Consider the following 18354-nt stretch of genomic DNA (forward strand, 5'->3'; position numbering starts at 1 on the left):
TCATAAATTGATGATAATCCAATTAAACATGCTAAGTGCATCAATTCACTTTCTATCAATGCAAAGGTAACCATATCCAGACGTACTGTGCTATCTATTTACAAATGAGAGTGAAACCACAGCTATCTACTTGCTGGATCCACGTGATATATTTAACCACTCTCGATTTTCTTAAATAAATGTCACCGGTTAACTTGTTGCATTATTTGGGACATTTAATTCTTCACAAAATTGGTTAAAAAGATCAAAATCAATAATTTCTGGGTGAAATGGACAGTTAGATTTTGATACTGTTTAAATGGACAAAAATGTAAAAATAGGCAGGATGTAACCAGTTTCATCGTGCCCATTTTCAAATATTTTTTCTTATTTTTAATTTACACAGGATGTATTCAGTTTCATCCTTACTATTTTTTAAGTTTAAGCTATGATGAAACCAGTTTCATCCTTACTATTTTTTTTTGGCCATTTCACCCAAACTATTTTTTACTCGTCCATTTGAACCGTGATTTAAAAATATTTGGACAAATGACCCATTTTCCGTTAATTCTTCACATAAAGTTTTTCTTCGGATTTTAGCTGAACCACATGTCATGCTTCTTCAGAAAAAAAAGAAGAAGTTCGGTTACAAGCTGGGACTTGTTGGAAAATTAGTTATCTCCCAATGGTCCTCCTCGTGCATGCTTTAGCTTGGCACTATTATTCAATGGATTTGTGTTTTGCTTGTTCCCAAGGAAATGTAAAATGCCGAAGACTTGATGCTGTCAGGGGCAGAACCATGAATGAACAAATGCGGAACTCGCAGCCTGACTGTATATATTTACACAAAATTTCGGGAAGTCACCGTTTTATTCATTATTTACCGTCACAGCACGTTTTTTACTTTTTAACACTACTTGTTACTATTATAAAATCACATCATCCTATTCCTAGCCACCAACTTCATTTCACTCTCGCAAGAAATCACACACCATGCGTAACCTCAGCAACATTACGAAGATCCTCTTCTCAGTCTTTGCAATCTCATCTCTTCTTTTCCTACTACTCTCAACAACAACAACAAACAAACCCATCACAAAGAAAATCCATAATGTCGTCTCCAGATCATCTACCTCATCGCCATTACACGTCCATGATGAAAATCTCCAAGTTGCACATTCCAACTGTGAAGGGACTCTACACCCAGAGCTTTGCATTTCGACTCTCGCTTCTTTGTTCCCTGGCAGCAGCCTGAAAAGAAAGTCGATAGCAGAACTTATCTCTGGAATTATTACTCATACCGTCGACATCGTGAAGATTTCAGCTTCTAATTGTACTGGTATCAAAAACAAATTCGGAAGCGACCTCGATCAACGTGAAAGTCAAGCTTTAGATGACTGTCTTGAGCTTTTTGAAGATACCATTCTTGATCTTGGTGATGCTTTATCCGATTTGCAGTCGCGAAACACATCTGCAAAGCGTTACCATCATCTACAGGCATTGTTTAGTGCTTCAATGACGAACCAGTTTACGTGCCTTGACGGGTTCTTTTACAGTAAAGGGAAGATTCGTAAACAAATTGAGAAAAGATTGTACAAAATTTCTCAGTTGGTGTCTAATTCTCTTGCAATGTTACAAAAAATTCCTAAAGATAAGAAGAAAACTCCTGGAGATGAGCAAGTGTTTCCCGAGTACGGTGAACTGGTGGATGGTTTTCCAAAATGGGTAACTAGAAAAGACCGGCGACTGTTGCAAGCTTCTCCAAATGCAACTGCATTGAGTATCGATTTGGTGGTGGCGAAAGACGGCAGCGGGAATTTTACGACAATAAGTGAAGCTGTAGCAGCTGCACCGAAATCCTCAACCAAAAGATTTGTAATTTATATCAAGGAAGGAGGATATTTTGAAAATGTAGAAGTAGTGAAAAAAAGACCATGCTCATGTTCATTGGTGACGGAATCGGAAAAACAGTTGTAAAGGCTCACCGGAATGTTGTTGACGGCTGGACTACTTTCCGATCAGCTACCGTCGGTAAGTCTGCCTTCAAATTTCGCATTTATGTGGTTTTTTCAATGCATAATTGCTGCTTAGGTGACCATCAATGTGGTGGAATCATATTTGGTCCACCTTTTAAAAGCATCATGATTTCTATACCAGGATCTGTTTAGTTGGTCTACCATCAACATTTCATCTCAGTTTTAGGGATTAAATTCTGCAATCATAACTCGATATATGCATTCTTTTCATACAGCTGTGATGGGTAAAGGATTTATTGCAAGAGATATGACATTTGAGAACTCAGCTGGTCCAAGCAAACACCAAGCTGTTGCATTGCGAAGCGGAGCAGACCTGTCAGCATTTTATCGATGCAGTTTCGTGGGGTACCAAGATACTCTTTATGCACATTCACTTCGACAGTTCTACAAAGAGTGCGACGTATACGGGACAGTCGACTTCGTTTTTGGCAATGCCGCAGTGGTGCTTCAAGACAGTAACTTATATGCACGCAAACCGAATCCAAATCAGAAAAATATTTTCACTGCTCAAGGAAGAGAGGATCCAAACCAGAATACAGGAATCTCAATCTTGAATTGCAAAGTTACTGCAGCAGCTGATTTGATACCATTCAAGTCTGAATTTAAGACGTACTTGGGAAGGCCCTGGAAACAATATTCAAGAACCGTTTACTTGCGTTCTTTAATTGACGACGTTGTTGATCCTCAGGGATGGTTAGAATGGGATGGTGACTTCGCATTGAGTACATTATACTATGGAGAATATATGAATAGGGGATCTGGAGCGAATACTATTAATAGGGTGAATTGGCCGGGTTATAGAGTTATTAATAGCTCCAGTGAAGCAAATCAATTCACAGCAGAATCATTTATCCAAGTTAGTGACTGGCTACCTTCTGATAATATCCCATTTTACTCTGGTTTGAACTAAATTGTGCATCCAAAGTAAAATGAATAATGATATGAAGTTATTCCGTTTCCATAACCTCTACTCTTGGTTCCTAGATTTATTAGTTCAGTTACTTAGAAAGACAGATGGTTTTCATCAGAATTGAAAAAAATGAGATTATAATAAAAGTTGTGTTCATTACCAATCACTTATCATTCAGTTGTTTTATCCAAACAAATTACTACATGCACACCGTTTATATATCCATCTCGACATTCATGGATTCTTATTTAATATTATACACTAACCTGAAAGGAAAACTGAATTCCTGGACAACATTACTTGACCATCTCTAAACATACTTCAGTGACCATCGCCAACTGCTTCTGGAACCAGTGGAACAGATTTTGCCTGAAAACCAAACAAGAAATTACTGAAACCATTACTCAACAAATACCAACCAATTTACAGTAATAGGAGCATTCTGGTCTAAATGTTACGGCTGGTAAAATGAATGATAGAACCACTCACAAGTTCCCGGAACTTCAGAATGTAAAACATCTCTAAGTATCGCCGGGTCTCAAGCCTTTCAAGTTTTGAGACATACTTCCAAAAACCATAAACACAAGCTAGTGTCATTAGTCTTTCTGAATAGATCTTCCAAGTATACCTACAAAATTACATTAGAAGAAATATCAAGGTGATGTCAATCATACAAACACTCTTTTGTTTGACCAAGATATAAATTTTTAGCAAGCCGATCAAGGATAGGATGACGTTACCTGTCATAAATCCGCTGAAGCCCCGCAGAGGAGATCCCATCCCAGTGACTAGGTTCCTTCTTGCAGCGCTCAAAAAAATCTGCCATGAGTTCACCGGCCTGATTAGGGTGATATGGATCAACGTGGAAACCCGATTTTCCATGTTCGATTATCTCAGCAGGACCTCCATGACAAGTAGCAAATGTTGGAAGACCACAAGTCATCGCCTCCACAACTGTAAGGCCAAATGCTTCATAGAGAGCAGGCTACATCGATAAGACAGAGTTTGGTTAGTAGAATATTTCTGAAGTGATTGAGCAGTGAGAACCAAGTGTTTAGAAGTAACCCAGAAGAAGCCAGAGGGCTACATACTTGCACAAATGCACCCCGTGTATCAGCAATATATCGGTATAGTTCACCATTACGTGCTCTGTTCATCTGCGCTGATATCCATCGAAATTGGCCGTTCAAGTTGTACTGTTTCATTAGGTCGTGCATCTTCTCAATCTCAGCAATTTCTTCTCTGTCGTTGGATTTTTTGACATCATTGTAACCAGCAACCACAACAAGGTTTACAGAATCCCTGAGTCTAGTATTCTTAGCATACCACTCTACCAGTCCTGTTATGTTTTTCACTCGATCAAGCCTCGCCATGGAAAAGATAATGGGTTTGGACCGGTCACTCAAAGTACCTCTGGTAACATAAATCAGAAATTAGAATAAGTAGCTGAACCTGTACAGGAATAAAAAAAAATCCCACATTTTATTATGGAAGATACAAAATTAATGAAGTTGAAAAAGAGCTTACATGTGTTCGTCGTTCTGATCTGGATCATATAACAACTTTTCAATTGAACCATGTAAAGAAGTAAGTCTTTTGTCCTTTTCAGAGTATGGGAAGTATATGGACATATCAGCCCCAGGTGAAACAATATTAAACTTGGGGTCAAAAACATCAATGCCATGAACCACTCTGTATAATCCCGGAAGAGTAAACGTTGTGTGGCTCTCATACTGCCCAACCGTATGCTTGCTGTTGAAGTTATCACACACAAATCACATTAGAATCTGAAGAATTTAGATACATAATAACATAATGATTAAAGCTTAGAAGAACCAGAAAGTGCAAAGACACTAAACGGCAACGTGTTCTGAGAGATACCTTCCAGCAATCTCTTGATATGTACTGGTGATTATAAAATCCGCGTTGTTCATAGCAATTATATCAGCAGTAAACTGGCAGGAGAAGTGGTATTTGTCCTCGAATTTCCTCCAGTATATATCAGAGTCAGGGTATTTTGTTTTCTCCAAGGCGTGTGCAATGTTACACTGGAAAAGAAGCACGTAGGAAATTAGATATATGACTCACTTAGATGATACATTAAATAAGGAATTACAAATTCATGCCACACCTGTGTAATCCCCAATTTATAAGATAACAACGACGCAACAAGATTTCCATCACTGTAGTTTCCAATGATGAAATCTGGAACTCCCTGCAGCTCCGCAGCAATTTCACTTGCTGCATCCTACAAAAGCATATGAAATTCAAGGAAAAGAAGATGACTTGGAGAACAGGAATGACAAACCAACCTGACCAATTAAAAGAAGTAACACTTAACAAGATGGCCTTACCTCTGCAAAGGTCTCTAGATAAGGCCAGACATCAAATCTTGAAATCCATTTCCGTAGAATTCCATGCTCAGTTCTAAAAGGAACCCGCAAAATGTGTGTATATTGTGTCCCCGTGATTCTTTCTAACCGTTGATTGCAAGTCGTACCTTTTGCATCAGGTATTAAACGAGTAACCTTTGATCAATGGATACTTTGGTATTAGATATATACCAACAAAGACAATTTAATCGAGATCACCAAACAAAGAAACAGATAAACCTTCACCAAAAATAATAGAGTGCACTTACTATAAGGATTCTAGGAGTAACATTAAGTCCCTGCTTTTTTATTCTCAAAAGCATTTCATTTTCCAGTGCACGGACTTGATCCAGTATATACACAATCTGGAGAACAATTAAACAGATTCAGCCACAATAATGTCTAACACTCAAAAGAATTCTAAGAAACAAACAGAAGAACAGAATGTCAGTACCTGACCACCAGTGTCAGGTAAACCCAAAACATTTGCTTGGCCAAAGTATCCATGTGGAGAAACAATGACAACATTAAACACCATAGGCAGTCTCCCGAGAAATTTCTCCAAGGAGGACGGATCAGGAGCCTGAAGGATGTCCAATAGAAGATGCACGTTCTCTGATACACGGCCTGCACTATCACCCCAACCTCTTTCAAAACCCATTTCCTGGAATCTGGTCCAATACAAGAAGCAAACATGCATAAATAATAAGTGCTATTAAACCGAACTTGGAAAAGTAGAACTTCTAATAAGTGCGTACAAGAAGGGGCTTGATGCATTAGTACGTATCAACTTACTTGTGTTCAAAGTCAGAATATGGTGCATCTGCCGAGATCTTAGAGAGATATTCCTCTGCCTTCGCCAAAGAAGACTCAAGTCTAGACAAGCCATGTATACGGTCATTCAGCATCATAACCTGGACAATAATTTCAACTAAATAACTGACCTTTATTTTATTTCTACTGGGAGGCAGGATACAACAGTGAATTCCTAGACTATTACGCAAGTAGGAAATTATTCTCAAATATCGAAAAGTGTTTAAAACAGAGGCACTAGTGTAGATGCCTCTTTAATAGGGTATAAAGCCATTGGTGTTGATACCCATGACCCGAGGTTAACTCATCCAAACACTCTAATTTACCAACAACAAAAAAAAGGGAGTAGGCACATTGTGTACGAGGAGCAACATCTCAGATGTAGGCCAGCCACTGGTGTTGATACCCATGACCTGAGCTTGTGAATTGTAACACTATTTTCCAGTGCCTTGAAAAAGGATTTATATCATGGTCGATTGAAATGATGAGATCAACATATGATCGGAACTCTTTATTTTTCTTTTTTCGTAAGAATTTTGATGTTAACGAGTTTCTAACTCAAGTCATTGATATCAACACTCAACAACCTTAACACTTTACAAGAGAGGCATCAACCGGGTTGGAATTCCTAAAACACTAAATCTAATAAAATGAACTGACGGAAAAGGAAAAAAAAGACAGAATCATACCTGGCCTTTGTACTCGTGGGCACGAAGAAAATTTAGCAAAGGCTCCAAACAATCTTTATTCCGGAACATAATCGACGATAAATGCCTATTAAGAAACTGAACTCCATTTCCAATTGATGAAGATCGATTTGGCTTCGGAAAGTTGGCATTAAATGGTTCAAAATCCAACTCCAGTACAAACTGACTACTAAACCTGACATAAGCAATTCAGGACCAAACACTTCAACAAAATTTCAACAAAGCGATCACTCTAGAATGTCCAAAATTGTTCAATAAAGTAACCGATGACAGTGTAATTACTTACTGGCCATCAACAAGTTCTTCTTTAAATTTGAGATACTCAGAAATGCTCAGTTGCTCAACAGTCAAGTCATTAACATTGACCCTAACATAATCCCACACACCTGGTCTTGGCCTGACTGCTATTGCTACAAATGGTGGCAAAATTATTGCTTCCTAAAAAATGAAAACATAGACATTTTAATACATTAGTAAGTAAGAAAAATCCAAGATTAAACAAAATAACTAGAATAATTTAGTACCTGAGTAGCTTTGAGAACTTCACCAAAAGGACCATCAAGTAGATTTGGTGCACATTTATTAGTTTCACTACATATGTTTGTTAATTCATCTATTAATGTATGGGGTTGCAGTATCCCTTTTCCTTGTTCAACATACCTTCACATAACAAACAAAATATAAGCAAAAACCCTGACAACAAAATTAAGGTAAGAAATGGAAATTTTAAAGGAAATTCATAGAACCTGGATAGAAGAGAAATGAGTTCATTCCGATGAGCTAAAAGAGTGTCTTCAACTCTTTCTCTTATACTAAGTGCTCTTTGAAATTTAGGGTTCGACATGATAATGATTCTTAATTAAAACCACAAGAAGAAGAACAAGGATTCTCCTACAGTCCTACTACTAGGTGAGATTGATGATTATTTATATGTGAAGTGAGAAGGGAACTAGTTGATGAACAAACTAACAAAGTATAAGAAATGATGTAAGTGGAGTCTTTTTCTTCTAGATTAGTGAAAGCACCGTCATAGGATATGTTACAACCTTGTTTTGGATGTTGGAAATCTTGCAGGAACTGGATTTTGATTGGTGAAAATAAGTAAAACCCGGTGTGCTAAAGTAAAGTACTTCTGAGGGACAAATGGCAGTGAAATAAAGGGCTTAGAAAGTTTCAAAACTGGGCCCCATGGTTACATGTTTAAGATGATACCACGTGTGATGCAAAGTCGAGAAACTGCATGCATGAACGCCACATTGTTCATCGGGCTCTGTGAAAAGTTTGAGGACTTTTTTGTTTTGATTGATTCTGCTTCTGTGTTGTCGACTTTGGAATCGAAAAAGTTAATGCTGGAACAAATTTCATAATCCAACTGTGGACCAATGAAATCCAACTATTTAACAGAATTATGTATATCCCACTAACATTTTAAAACCCCATTCCTATTAAATCCTGTGGTGGAGGATTGGTCTACCTCTAATGATCGGCGTCTAGGAAGGTCGCTTTGGAATGGTGAGAGGTCAGTGGATTGATGGCTTTGGTGCAGGCAGTCCGAAAAGAGTTGATGTGCTTGACCAATGATATATAATCTGCACGCTCATGTACAACGCCAGCGCGCCTTACGGCTACGATGCTACGAATTATTCGGGTTGGAGGTTTAAAAATGAAAAAAATACTATAACCCACGGATACCTCTAGATAGCCCTCTCTGGCCTATGCCCAGGTATTCATGGTTTTTTTTTCCCCTTAATTTCTGGAAAAAAAATTTAACATTATTTGTACTATTTACATTTAATTTGTACGTCCTGAGCCAGAAGAAGCATCAATAAACTTGTGATTATGAGTCACGACCGTGACTTATGATTATGTAAATTCAGATCTCTAGGTTTTGCTTGATTTACTTGGAGTAAATTTTATAAGGCCAAGCACCATGATACATGGCATTTCTTTCCTATCCATCGTATGTAGGGAAGGGATACGGAATACAAGGCATCCTCATTATGGTGCCCTTTTATCCCTTTCCTGCATGACACTATTTTCTTTTGGCAAGTGGTCGTACTTTTTTTTTTGAAGGTAACCCAATTTTATTTATTTAGTTATCGGTTACAATTCTAGGATAGGAAACTCACATCCTGCCGTTTAGTACAATTTGTTGTAAAAGCTCTGGGCAGTTATGGTCCCAGCATTTAGTTGGAGCGGGTCCTACGTGTTGTTGACAATCTTCTACTGCCTTGTTAGCTAGTTCGTCCGCTGCTTTGTTTCCCTTTCTTAGGGTGTGTGTGATTCTGTAATGCTGAATCCCTGTAGATGTTGCCTTATTTCCGTTAGCATGAGTTGAAGATACCACGGTTGATGTTGTTGTGATTGTAGCAGACATAACAGTGCTTGTGAGTCCATCTCAAACCATATTCTTTTCCATTGATGTTGAGTTGATATCCTTGTTGCGAGTAGTAGCCCCCATGTTTCTGCTAGTATCGATGAAGTAATTCCTAGGGGAGTTGTCATTGCCTTCATTACGTTGCCTTCTTCAGATCGACATATGATGCCTGCTCCTGCCGGTCCCGAGTTGCCTTTAGATGCACCATCAGTATTGATTTTGACCCAATTCCGTTCCGGAGGGATCCATCTGACATGGATAGTTTTCGTCGGAGTGTCATACCTTGTACTGATCCTGGTTGTTGTTGGTCCATTCGGCATGATGGGTGTTTTGTGTTGTTGGGACCATTGGTATTCCTCAAATAACACTAAAATGGTTTGGTACGTCTGTGTTGGTGTTTGTTGTTGTCTGTTGTAAACTGCTGCATTACGCGCCAGTCAAATGTGCCAAATAGTGAAACCCAAAAGTGAACCTGTCATGCTCGAGTGATCCGGAGATAATGCCTCTAAGATGTTGAGTGGGCAGCTGAGATGGTATGTAGTCTGATGTTGGTGCTGATGCTGTCGTAGTTGGTCTCCTGCATTTGTGTTGCCATCTCTGTTGTGCTGTCGTCGTTGTAAGTAATTTGGGCTTCGTGCCAAGTGAGTTATGATGACCTGCCAAATTGCCCTGGAGTTGTTGCAGTAAAAAAAAATGTGTTGCTCTGATTCCTCGTGTTGATTGCAAATTGGACAACTGTTTGTTGTTGTAAGTTCTAGTCGGTGTAGTCTTTTAAAAGTTGGTAGGCCATGAACGGTGACTTTCCACAAGAAAAGTCTGATTTTCGGTGGACATTTCAGTTTCCATAATAATTTGTAGTCCACAGAGGTTTGGTTTTGTTGGGGAATGTTTAGTTGTTAGGTGAGTAGCTTGTATCCTGATTTTGAGGTGTAGTTTCCATCCTTTGAGAATGGCCAAATGAGTTTGTCATCTTTTGGATCCGGCGGTAGGTAAATGCTGATGATACATTGAGCCACATGGGTATTGAAGGGGTTGAAGATGAGGGTGTGATCCCAAGTGTTTGAGAAATGGTCGATGAAGTGTGAGATTGTAGTGGATGGTGGAAGTTGATGGTATGGGTGGCTGATTGGCCTACATGCGGGATCCAGTTTTGATTGATTGTTGTATTGTTGCTATTTTCAATTCGAGAGAAAACATGTTCCTGCAAAAAAATAGAGAGGTTAGCTAGACATTTCCATAAGTGACTGGCTGATGATTGAGGCTTTGGGATTTCCATTGATGGTTCTTGCGTTTTGAAATATTTTGGTGCACAGATGGATGACCAGAGTGATGTTGGGTGTTTTTGTAAGTACCACACCCTCTTAGCCAGTAAAGCTTGGTTGTGGGCTTTGCTTTTCCTGATACCCAGTCCTTCCATTTCTAAAGGTTGTGTGATGGTATCCCAACCAATTGGATGCATTTTCCTGCTTTGATTATCATGCCCCCAAAAGAAATTCCTTGTGATTCTGTCAATCTTATCATGGACCTCTACCGGTAGTTGCTGCACCTGCATGATGTAATTTGATGTAGGTGTCAAGGCTGTTTTAATTAGGACGAGTCTCCCGGCTTGGTTGATACATTTCGCAATCCATCCTTTTTCTTTCCTTTCAATTCTGTTGAGGAGTTCCACATGTAGATGTGCAAATAGGCGACCATTTCTAAACTTGATTCCAAGGTATGGTGGTGGTTCTGGCGTTGCATGCATGCCGAATTGTTGCTGGAGTCTTGCAATCTCCGCAGGTGGTAGGTTGGGGTGGTGGATCAGCGACGAATTTTCTGTATTGATGGCTTGGCCTGCCGATTGTGAGTACTTGTTCAGCATACATTTAAGAGCCACGCAGGATTGTACATCTGTCGTGCACGTGATGAGAAAGTCATCAACATACATGAGGTGTAGGATTGGCGGTGCATTGTGAGCAATTTTGATTCCCTGCAAAACTTTCTGTTGTTCTAGGACACCCAGATTAGTTGAAAGTACCTCTGCACATAGGATAAAGATGTAAGGTGATAGGGGGTCTGCTTGTCGGAGCCCTCTATTCGGCATTATCAGTCCATGAGCTGATCCATTAATGTTCAAGGAGTACGAGACCGAGGTGACGCACTGCATGATATAGTTAATGAAGATGACCGGAAATCCCATCCTTTCAAAAGTTAGTCTAATGAAGCCCCAATATAGGCTATCATAGGCTTTCTTGATATCGAGTTTAAGAGCAATCTTGGGTTTTTTTGTTGGGAGAGAGGTACGGATGTGATGGAAAAGCTCGGTTGCTATCGCAATGTTATCATGAATAGCTCGGTTGGGGACAAATGCACTCTGAAAGGGGCTGATCATGAATTGCAGCAGTGGTCGAATTCTGGATACTAGAATTTTTGCAATTATCTTGTAGCTTACATTACAAAGCCTTATAGGTCTTATATCACTTGGTTTTTATGGGTTTTGGTTTTTTGGGATTAAGGTGATGTTGGTGTGGTTTGTAGGGTGTTGAAAGAAGGAGGTGTCGAAAAAATGTTTTACCATGGCAGTTACTTGGGTACAAATTATGGGCCAAAAAGTTGTGTAGAACTTACTTGTGAACCCATCCGGGCATGGGGCTTTCCATGCTCCAATGGATTTGGCTGCTTCATGTATCTCTGCTTCGGATACTGGCTGCACTAGACTTTGGCATTGTGTGACAGATAGTCTGGGTGAGATACAATCGAATATTGATAGATCGATTGTTGTTGGTGGTGCCACATATTGCGTTTTGTAGAAGTTGAGCAACAAAATCCTAATCGTTCTGGGGTCAGTTATCCATTGTCCACGTTCATTTTGTAGCTGTGAGACGTGGTTAACTCGACTATGAATTGTAGCCTTGGTGTGGAAGAAGGTTGTGTCTAAATCTCCCTCTTGCAGCCATTGTATTCTGGATCGCTGTTTCCAGTACAACTCGTAACAGTGTGGCAGGATAACATGAGTGTGCCGCAGATCTTGTTCATGTTAAAGCCAATATTGCAGTTCAGGGCCCATTAAGTAAGCACAATTTTATTGGGCTTGTTGCGTAGCTTGTTCTGAGGCTTTGATGAGAGATGAGAGGTAACCAAAGGTGGATTTGCTCCATTCTTGCAGTGCCATTTCCGTACCATGCATTCTGCGGATAAAGTCTACTAGGGGTGATGCAGAGAAGGATTGATTCCATGATGTTTGTACAATCTCCGACATCTGTGGGTGGAGGAACCAAAGGTGCTCCAGCTTGAAAGACTTCGAGTACGACTGTTGTATGAATTTCTCTTGTAACAATAGTGGAGCATGATCAGAGCCTATTCTCGAAAAATGTTGAATCATCTTTTGGGGATGTAGATCAAGCCATTGTTGGTTGCCAAGCCCTCTAGCTAGTCTCTCCATTATATTGTTTTATCCTAGTTGGCTATTTGTCCGTGTGTATGGATCACCTTTGAATCCCAGATCAATTAGGGCATTGGTATCAATCATCTCATTGAAGAGAATTGCATGGTCATTCTCTGCCGGTCTCCCTCCATTTTTTTCCGACTGTGAAACGATCTCATTAAAATCTCCCATGAAGTTGTGATGTGTAATTAGGGTGTTGAAGTCTTTCCAGAAATCCCATCTTGCTGATGACTGTGGTGGCCCATAAACACCAGTGAACATCCATGGATGAATTGAATTGAGTGGTACAATGTAATTGTGAATTAAACTTTGATTAGCAACAAGAACAGTGACTGTAAGGTTGGATTTCCATAGCAAGCATAATCCACCTTTTCGTCCATTACAAGAAACAGTGAAACAATTATCATATCCTAGCAAAGATTTCAAAAAAGAGATATGTGAGTCCGATGATAAAGTTTCTAACAGAAAGATGAGATCCGGTGCAAACTTGCGAGTGTACTCCCGCAGTTTTTGAATTGTCAAGTTTCCATGAGCTCCCTAACAATTCCAAGATAAGTAACTCATGATGATGGCGAATGTTGGTCCGGACCAACGACTCGCAATGGTGTCACATTAGCAATGATTTCAGTCTCTTCATCCAGAGAGATATGCCAGGTCGGAGTAGTAGTTCTGGTGGTTGAAGTTGATGGTGCAGTAGTATTAGGGTTTGACGTCGCTGGATGATTGGTGCTTGGTTGAGAGGATTGTACGATGTACATGCTTGACCTAGGCTTCCTGTGGCGTTGCGTCGGTACTTCGAACTGTGGTGGTGGTAGCCTGTAGGATTCATTCCTTAGATCAGAGAGGGACCTGAATTTCTGTAGTTTTGGTGCTGGTGGTTGTGCTGCAAAATCAGGTGTTGGTGGGAGGAGGAGGTGAACTGGTGGGATTTTCTTTTCCATTTGGGCTTTTCTCTTGTATGTTTTCAAGATTGGTGCTGGTACTGGGACCATTGTCTCAGGTGTGGTAGTTGGAGTTGGGTGAGCAGTCTAGACATCTGGTTCCTCCGTTGGAGCTGGCGGTGTAGGGGTGTCAGCAGCAGGAACAGGTGTGTCTGTTGTCTTGTCAGCAACAGTGGTAGTTACTTTTACACGTGGCAAAACATACACCACAGAAGCTTTGATGTCCACCTGGGCTCCTTCTTTCTGCAGAAAATTCGTCAGAAGTCTGCCATAATGAACAGTAAAGAAATTGGTGAGAGGAAGAGGTAACTTCTGGGCCGGCCCACTTGGTGATGTTGGTCGAGCAGGTGGGTTTTGGTAGTGGTAGTTAGGGTTTGGGTGAAAAAATGGGCGCCGTGCTCTAACTTCCCTAGATTCGGGTATTGCCGATTGGGTGAAAAAATGGGTGAACAAATGGTCGTACTTGACAAAACATAGTAATTTTTTTTTAATAAAAACAGAACATAGTAATACACTAATATTAATCTTGAATCAACTATTAATACTAATCTTGAATCAACTATTAATAAAAACAATTCAGGGTGCACATACACGGAAATGACAACCATGCCAATCATGTTGTAGGTATCTGAATTGAAATCCAAATCAACGATGAGAGATTGATGCAAAGGGAAGAAACGTAAACAACAACTAAAATCCATTGAATTTCGATTAATCTCATACTCCCTCCGTTCCACTATTAAATGACCTAATTGAAGTTTGCATAAATTTTAAGGCAAACAAGGAAAACGAGATTTTTAAGCATTTTTTACAATTATATCCTTATGGATAATAATTAATGAAATTTTGAAATAATTTATCTCTCAAACTACACCACGGATGTTCGCAAACTTTATACCATTAAAAAGCATTTTAAAACACCTACGTAACGAATATAAACATGCCTATCAAATTATGCATATTTCTTATATTTCTTATAATCAATTAAAAGGGTAATTTTAGAAATATCTACTTGTTTAGTGATATAGGTCACTTAATGATGGGATAAAATTAAAAATCAAATAAGTCACTTAATAATGGGACGGAGGGAGTAGTAAATTAGAAAGAGAATTTCGTCATCTACAAACTCACATAATTCCTCCGCAAAAATATGCAATAATAGCGTTGTAGTGCAAAGTATAAGCAACAAAAGATGATAAGGAGCTTGTATCATATTTCAAAATCACAGCCTTCAAAGAGATTCAATTCTACAATCGCCCAAATTCATAACCCATCAAACTAACACCTGAAAAAAAGTGATTGGAATGTTAGATATATTAAGTCATCAATAAAATTTCTTGGGGCCAACGACGATAGTCTACCAAGAAAAGGATTGAAGGTCCATCTAATATTCGTTCTCTATCAACTCGCAATAAAATGAGGCAACCTTTCCTCGATATTTAAATTAGACAATGCATGAAAAAAAATAAAATTGAAATTGATATGCAAAGTCAACTTACTCAGAATTTGAACAAGATGAGGATTTTCTTAGACGCCATAGGAAATGTTAACAATATCTCACTAAATTTCGTCATTCTTCCGAGTCTTGTTCAGTTGAATAACTGGAGAGTACCACTTTCTCCAAGACCGTGGCATGTTCCAACGGATCTCCAAGATAATAACGATTATACGGTGTCCAGATCACTCCTTTTCTGAAACCTTTTGGGCGAATATATATAACAAAATTAGGTAAGATTATGGGAACCCGAAGAGAAGAAGTCTTAAAAAAATCCATGATAGGTACCAACTACCAAGTCATCCTAGATACGATAATTGCTTTTATAGCTATCCAACAACAAATTTTGAACGCTAGACACTTTAGCTTGTTCCTTCAACAATTTTTAGGTATTTTTATGGTTTATTCTACACAATATACTTCTATCAATTTCTAACTAACAAAGTAAGTTTGTGTCGTGTATTTGTAGCACGAAGCCGTGAAAGCACGCTACTTGGAGGAAAGGGGGAAGCATTCACATTTGATGAAAGCTATCACTTCATGGTATCCAAAATTTTGGAGTACGACCCGGATTTTATGGTGGGTGAATCGGACTCGGATACATCCGACAAAGATTGATAGTTTTAGGAGTTTTTGTGTAGATTTTGTTGGTAGATCTGTATGTAAACCCTCATGAGATTATAAATCGTACACTAAGGTCACCTAGGGGTTCAATGGCTTGATGCACGTGCTAAGTGCATCCGTGATTCCTATGAAAAGGAGTAGATTTGTAATGAATGAATTTTTTTTTCTTATGAAAAAGTTACAATCGGTTTATATATGACGCTAAAAAGAACCCGATTATTAGAATCGTATTTTATCTATGCATACTTCAACTGGTTCTGAATGTCCTATGTAAATTTTGAAACACTAATCCAAAATCGGTTTACTAGTGTGTGAACGTAAACTCATTCTGATTAGCGTTTTCAGAAAAAAAATCAGTTGTTTGATGTTTTGAAGATCGATTAACATTAGTTGATCTCATATCTAACACGGTTAATTAACACCTAAAATGACTAATTAACACTGTTTAATCAGGGATAAAATTGGTAGAAAGAGAATAGTTGGTTAAGGGGTTTTGGAAAATTACTTCCTAATAGTCCTTCTTTTCTTTTTGTAACAGCCTCTAAATAAATTCCTCAGGCCTCAAATTAGGCAGGTAAATTATAGGTATGCTTCAAAAAAGAATATAAAATAAAAAAATATTTAAAATGATAGACAAACAAGAGACAAAAACATAAAAGGAGATAAAGTATGAAAAGAGAAGAAGGAGAATCAGGTGTGTGTTTCATTTCCATTAGTTCCATTAAATACAAGAGGGGGAGAGCTTGTGTTAGTATACGTGTAACCAGGGATAAGAGAAAGAGCTATATGTGTCTAGTAATCAAGGACTAGTTCTATATGTGTCCAACATAAAGAAATGTGTCATGCTAGCCATAAGGAGTGGTCATCCATACTATGAATCACTTTACTACAACACTCCCCCTTGGATGGCCATCACCACAAACTCATTGCTTTGTCAAAACCTTGCCAGAAAATGTCCGTTAGCGAAAAACTGGACGAAGGAGAAAGACACTTGAGCTTCTGAAATAGAATAGCTTATCAAAAAATTTCTCCTTTGTAGAACTGTGTCAGGAAAAGCATTTCGCACAAAAACCTGAACACTCGTAAGGACAAGAACAACCACAACCGATTTGTATTTGTAGTGTTTTTGTTGTCTCACTAAAAATCTTGCCGAATAACAAAACATTGTGGGAAAAAGTAACCTCGGTGAAGGAAAAGAGTACAACACACTTTGATGTCATCATTGCATATATCGCTGGATACTCCCCCTGATGTAACATCTCCCCATGATTTGCATTTATGGTATTATTGTTGTCTCATTAAAAACCTTGTCGCATAACAAAACCCTATGGGAAAAAGTAACATCGAAGAAGGGAAAAAAAGTTCAATATACCATTAGAAGCTCCCCCTGATGTAGGATAATTTCTTTAGTCCATAATGGTCGACATGGGAGTTTTAGACAATTCCTTTAGTCTTATGCATGCAATCACGGGCTTCAGACAATTCCTTTAGTCATGTACTTTTCACATGTAGTCATGGAAGTTCGGACAGTTTCTTTAGCCCTATACTTCTCACATGCTTTTCAAATGTGGAATTGGGTAATGACTTAGTAAATAAGTTTGCCACATTTTCGTCAGACTTTAATTTACTGACTTGAATGATTAAAAGACATTGTCGTTGCTGATTGTAAAATAACTTCGGTAATATATGTTTCGTATTATCACCCTTAATGTACCCTTGCTTCATCTGTTCGATGCAAGCTGCATTATCTTCATAAATACAAGTTGGCTCTTCAGTGGTAGAACTCAAACCACATGTCCCTCGAATATGTGTAATGATAGACCTTAAACATATACACTCACGAACCGCCTCATTTAGGAAATGATCTCAGAGTGGTTCGTGCAGGTAGTGATGTAGCACATGTTCTTCAGTACTTTCTCAATTCGAGACGAATTCTTTTCAAGATGGCGGGCCTGATGTAGGACATCCATTAGATTTAGGATTTGTATTTTTCTTATTATTTTTAGAGTCTAATTAATTTAGAGTAGGTATTTCTTATTTTTAGAAATTATTTATTCTAAGAAGTTATTTAATTCTAGAATATTATTTCTTTTAGGGATTTCTTATTTTCCAAGTTTGAGTCTTAGAGTTATTTAAATAGGAGACAAGTCCTATGTATTATAATACATGATTATCAACCAATATTGAGTTTTCTTAACTATTCTCCCACTTTATTATCAAAATTCTTTATCCACTCTTCCGTTATGCGTTAGGTAGCCACAAGGGTTTGCTTGGTCGATCTCCAGGAAATCGATGTATTCCCTATGGTGAACACGTATCCAGTTTGGGATCGACCTTGTGTGGGTCTGAGAGGAACCCAACATCAGCAAAATCAACCAAAACATTATTTGAGGTTTCAGTGTAAGGAGTCGCAATTACATTAGCAGCTCTCATTTCGTCTTCATAGGGATAAAACAAACCCAAGTAAATGGTTCCCTTTAGGTATTTAAAGATATTCTACAATTCCAATGACGTTGCGCTGGCGCTGAGCTATATCTAGATAAAAAATTCACTGAGAATGAGATATCTGGTCGAGTACATTGTGTTAAGTACAATAATGCGCCTATTGCACTTAGATAGGGATATTCAGCTCCCAATACATCTTCGACATCTTTCTTTGGACGAAATGGATCTTTA

General features: G+C 38.6%; 1 protein-coding gene and 1 pseudogene across 1 annotated transcript; one reads left to right on the forward strand and one right to left on the reverse strand.

Moving 5' to 3' along the window:
- The first annotated feature begins 916 nt into the window (after nt 1–916).
- Nucleotides 917–2982, forward strand: LOC113355250 (annotated as a pseudogene).
- Nucleotides 2983–3060: 78 nt separating this feature from the next.
- Nucleotides 3061–7895, reverse strand: LOC113355249 (sucrose synthase 4-like). Its single transcript, XM_026598067.1, has 15 exons — nt 7564–7895; nt 7342–7477; nt 7104–7255; nt 6800–6992; nt 6093–6211; nt 5752–5968; nt 5567–5662; nt 5280–5453; nt 5057–5173; nt 4807–4973; nt 4453–4677; nt 4017–4338; nt 3666–3910; nt 3415–3553; nt 3061–3294 (listed from the first exon to the last, which is right to left on the reverse strand). Exons 1-15 carry the CDS (start codon nt 7659–7661, stop codon nt 3247–3249), a joined length of 2448 nt encoding a protein of 815 aa, XP_026453852.1. The 5' UTR covers nt 7662–7895; the 3' UTR covers nt 3061–3246.
- Between the last annotated feature and the right edge of the window lie 10459 nt (nt 7896–18354).

Source organism: Papaver somniferum, chromosome 3 (genome assembly GCF_003573695.1).
Source record: "Papaver somniferum cultivar HN1 chromosome 3, ASM357369v1, whole genome shotgun sequence".
Lineage (NCBI taxonomy): Eukaryota > Viridiplantae > Streptophyta > Magnoliopsida > Ranunculales > Papaveraceae > Papaver > Papaver somniferum.

Coding starts and splice junctions, on each gene's coding strand:
- LOC113355249 (XM_026598067.1), bottom strand. CDS start 7,661: ATGTCGAACCCTAAATTTCAAAGAGCACTTAGTATAAGAGAAAGAGTT. Junction 5,969..6,092: donor TATTCTGACTTTGAACACAA/GTAAGTTGATAC, acceptor GTATTGGACCAG/ATTCCAGGAAATGGGTTTTG. Junction 3,554..3,665: donor CTTCAGCGGATTTATGACAG/GTAACGTCATCC, acceptor GTAATTTTGTAG/GTATACTTGGAAGATCTATT.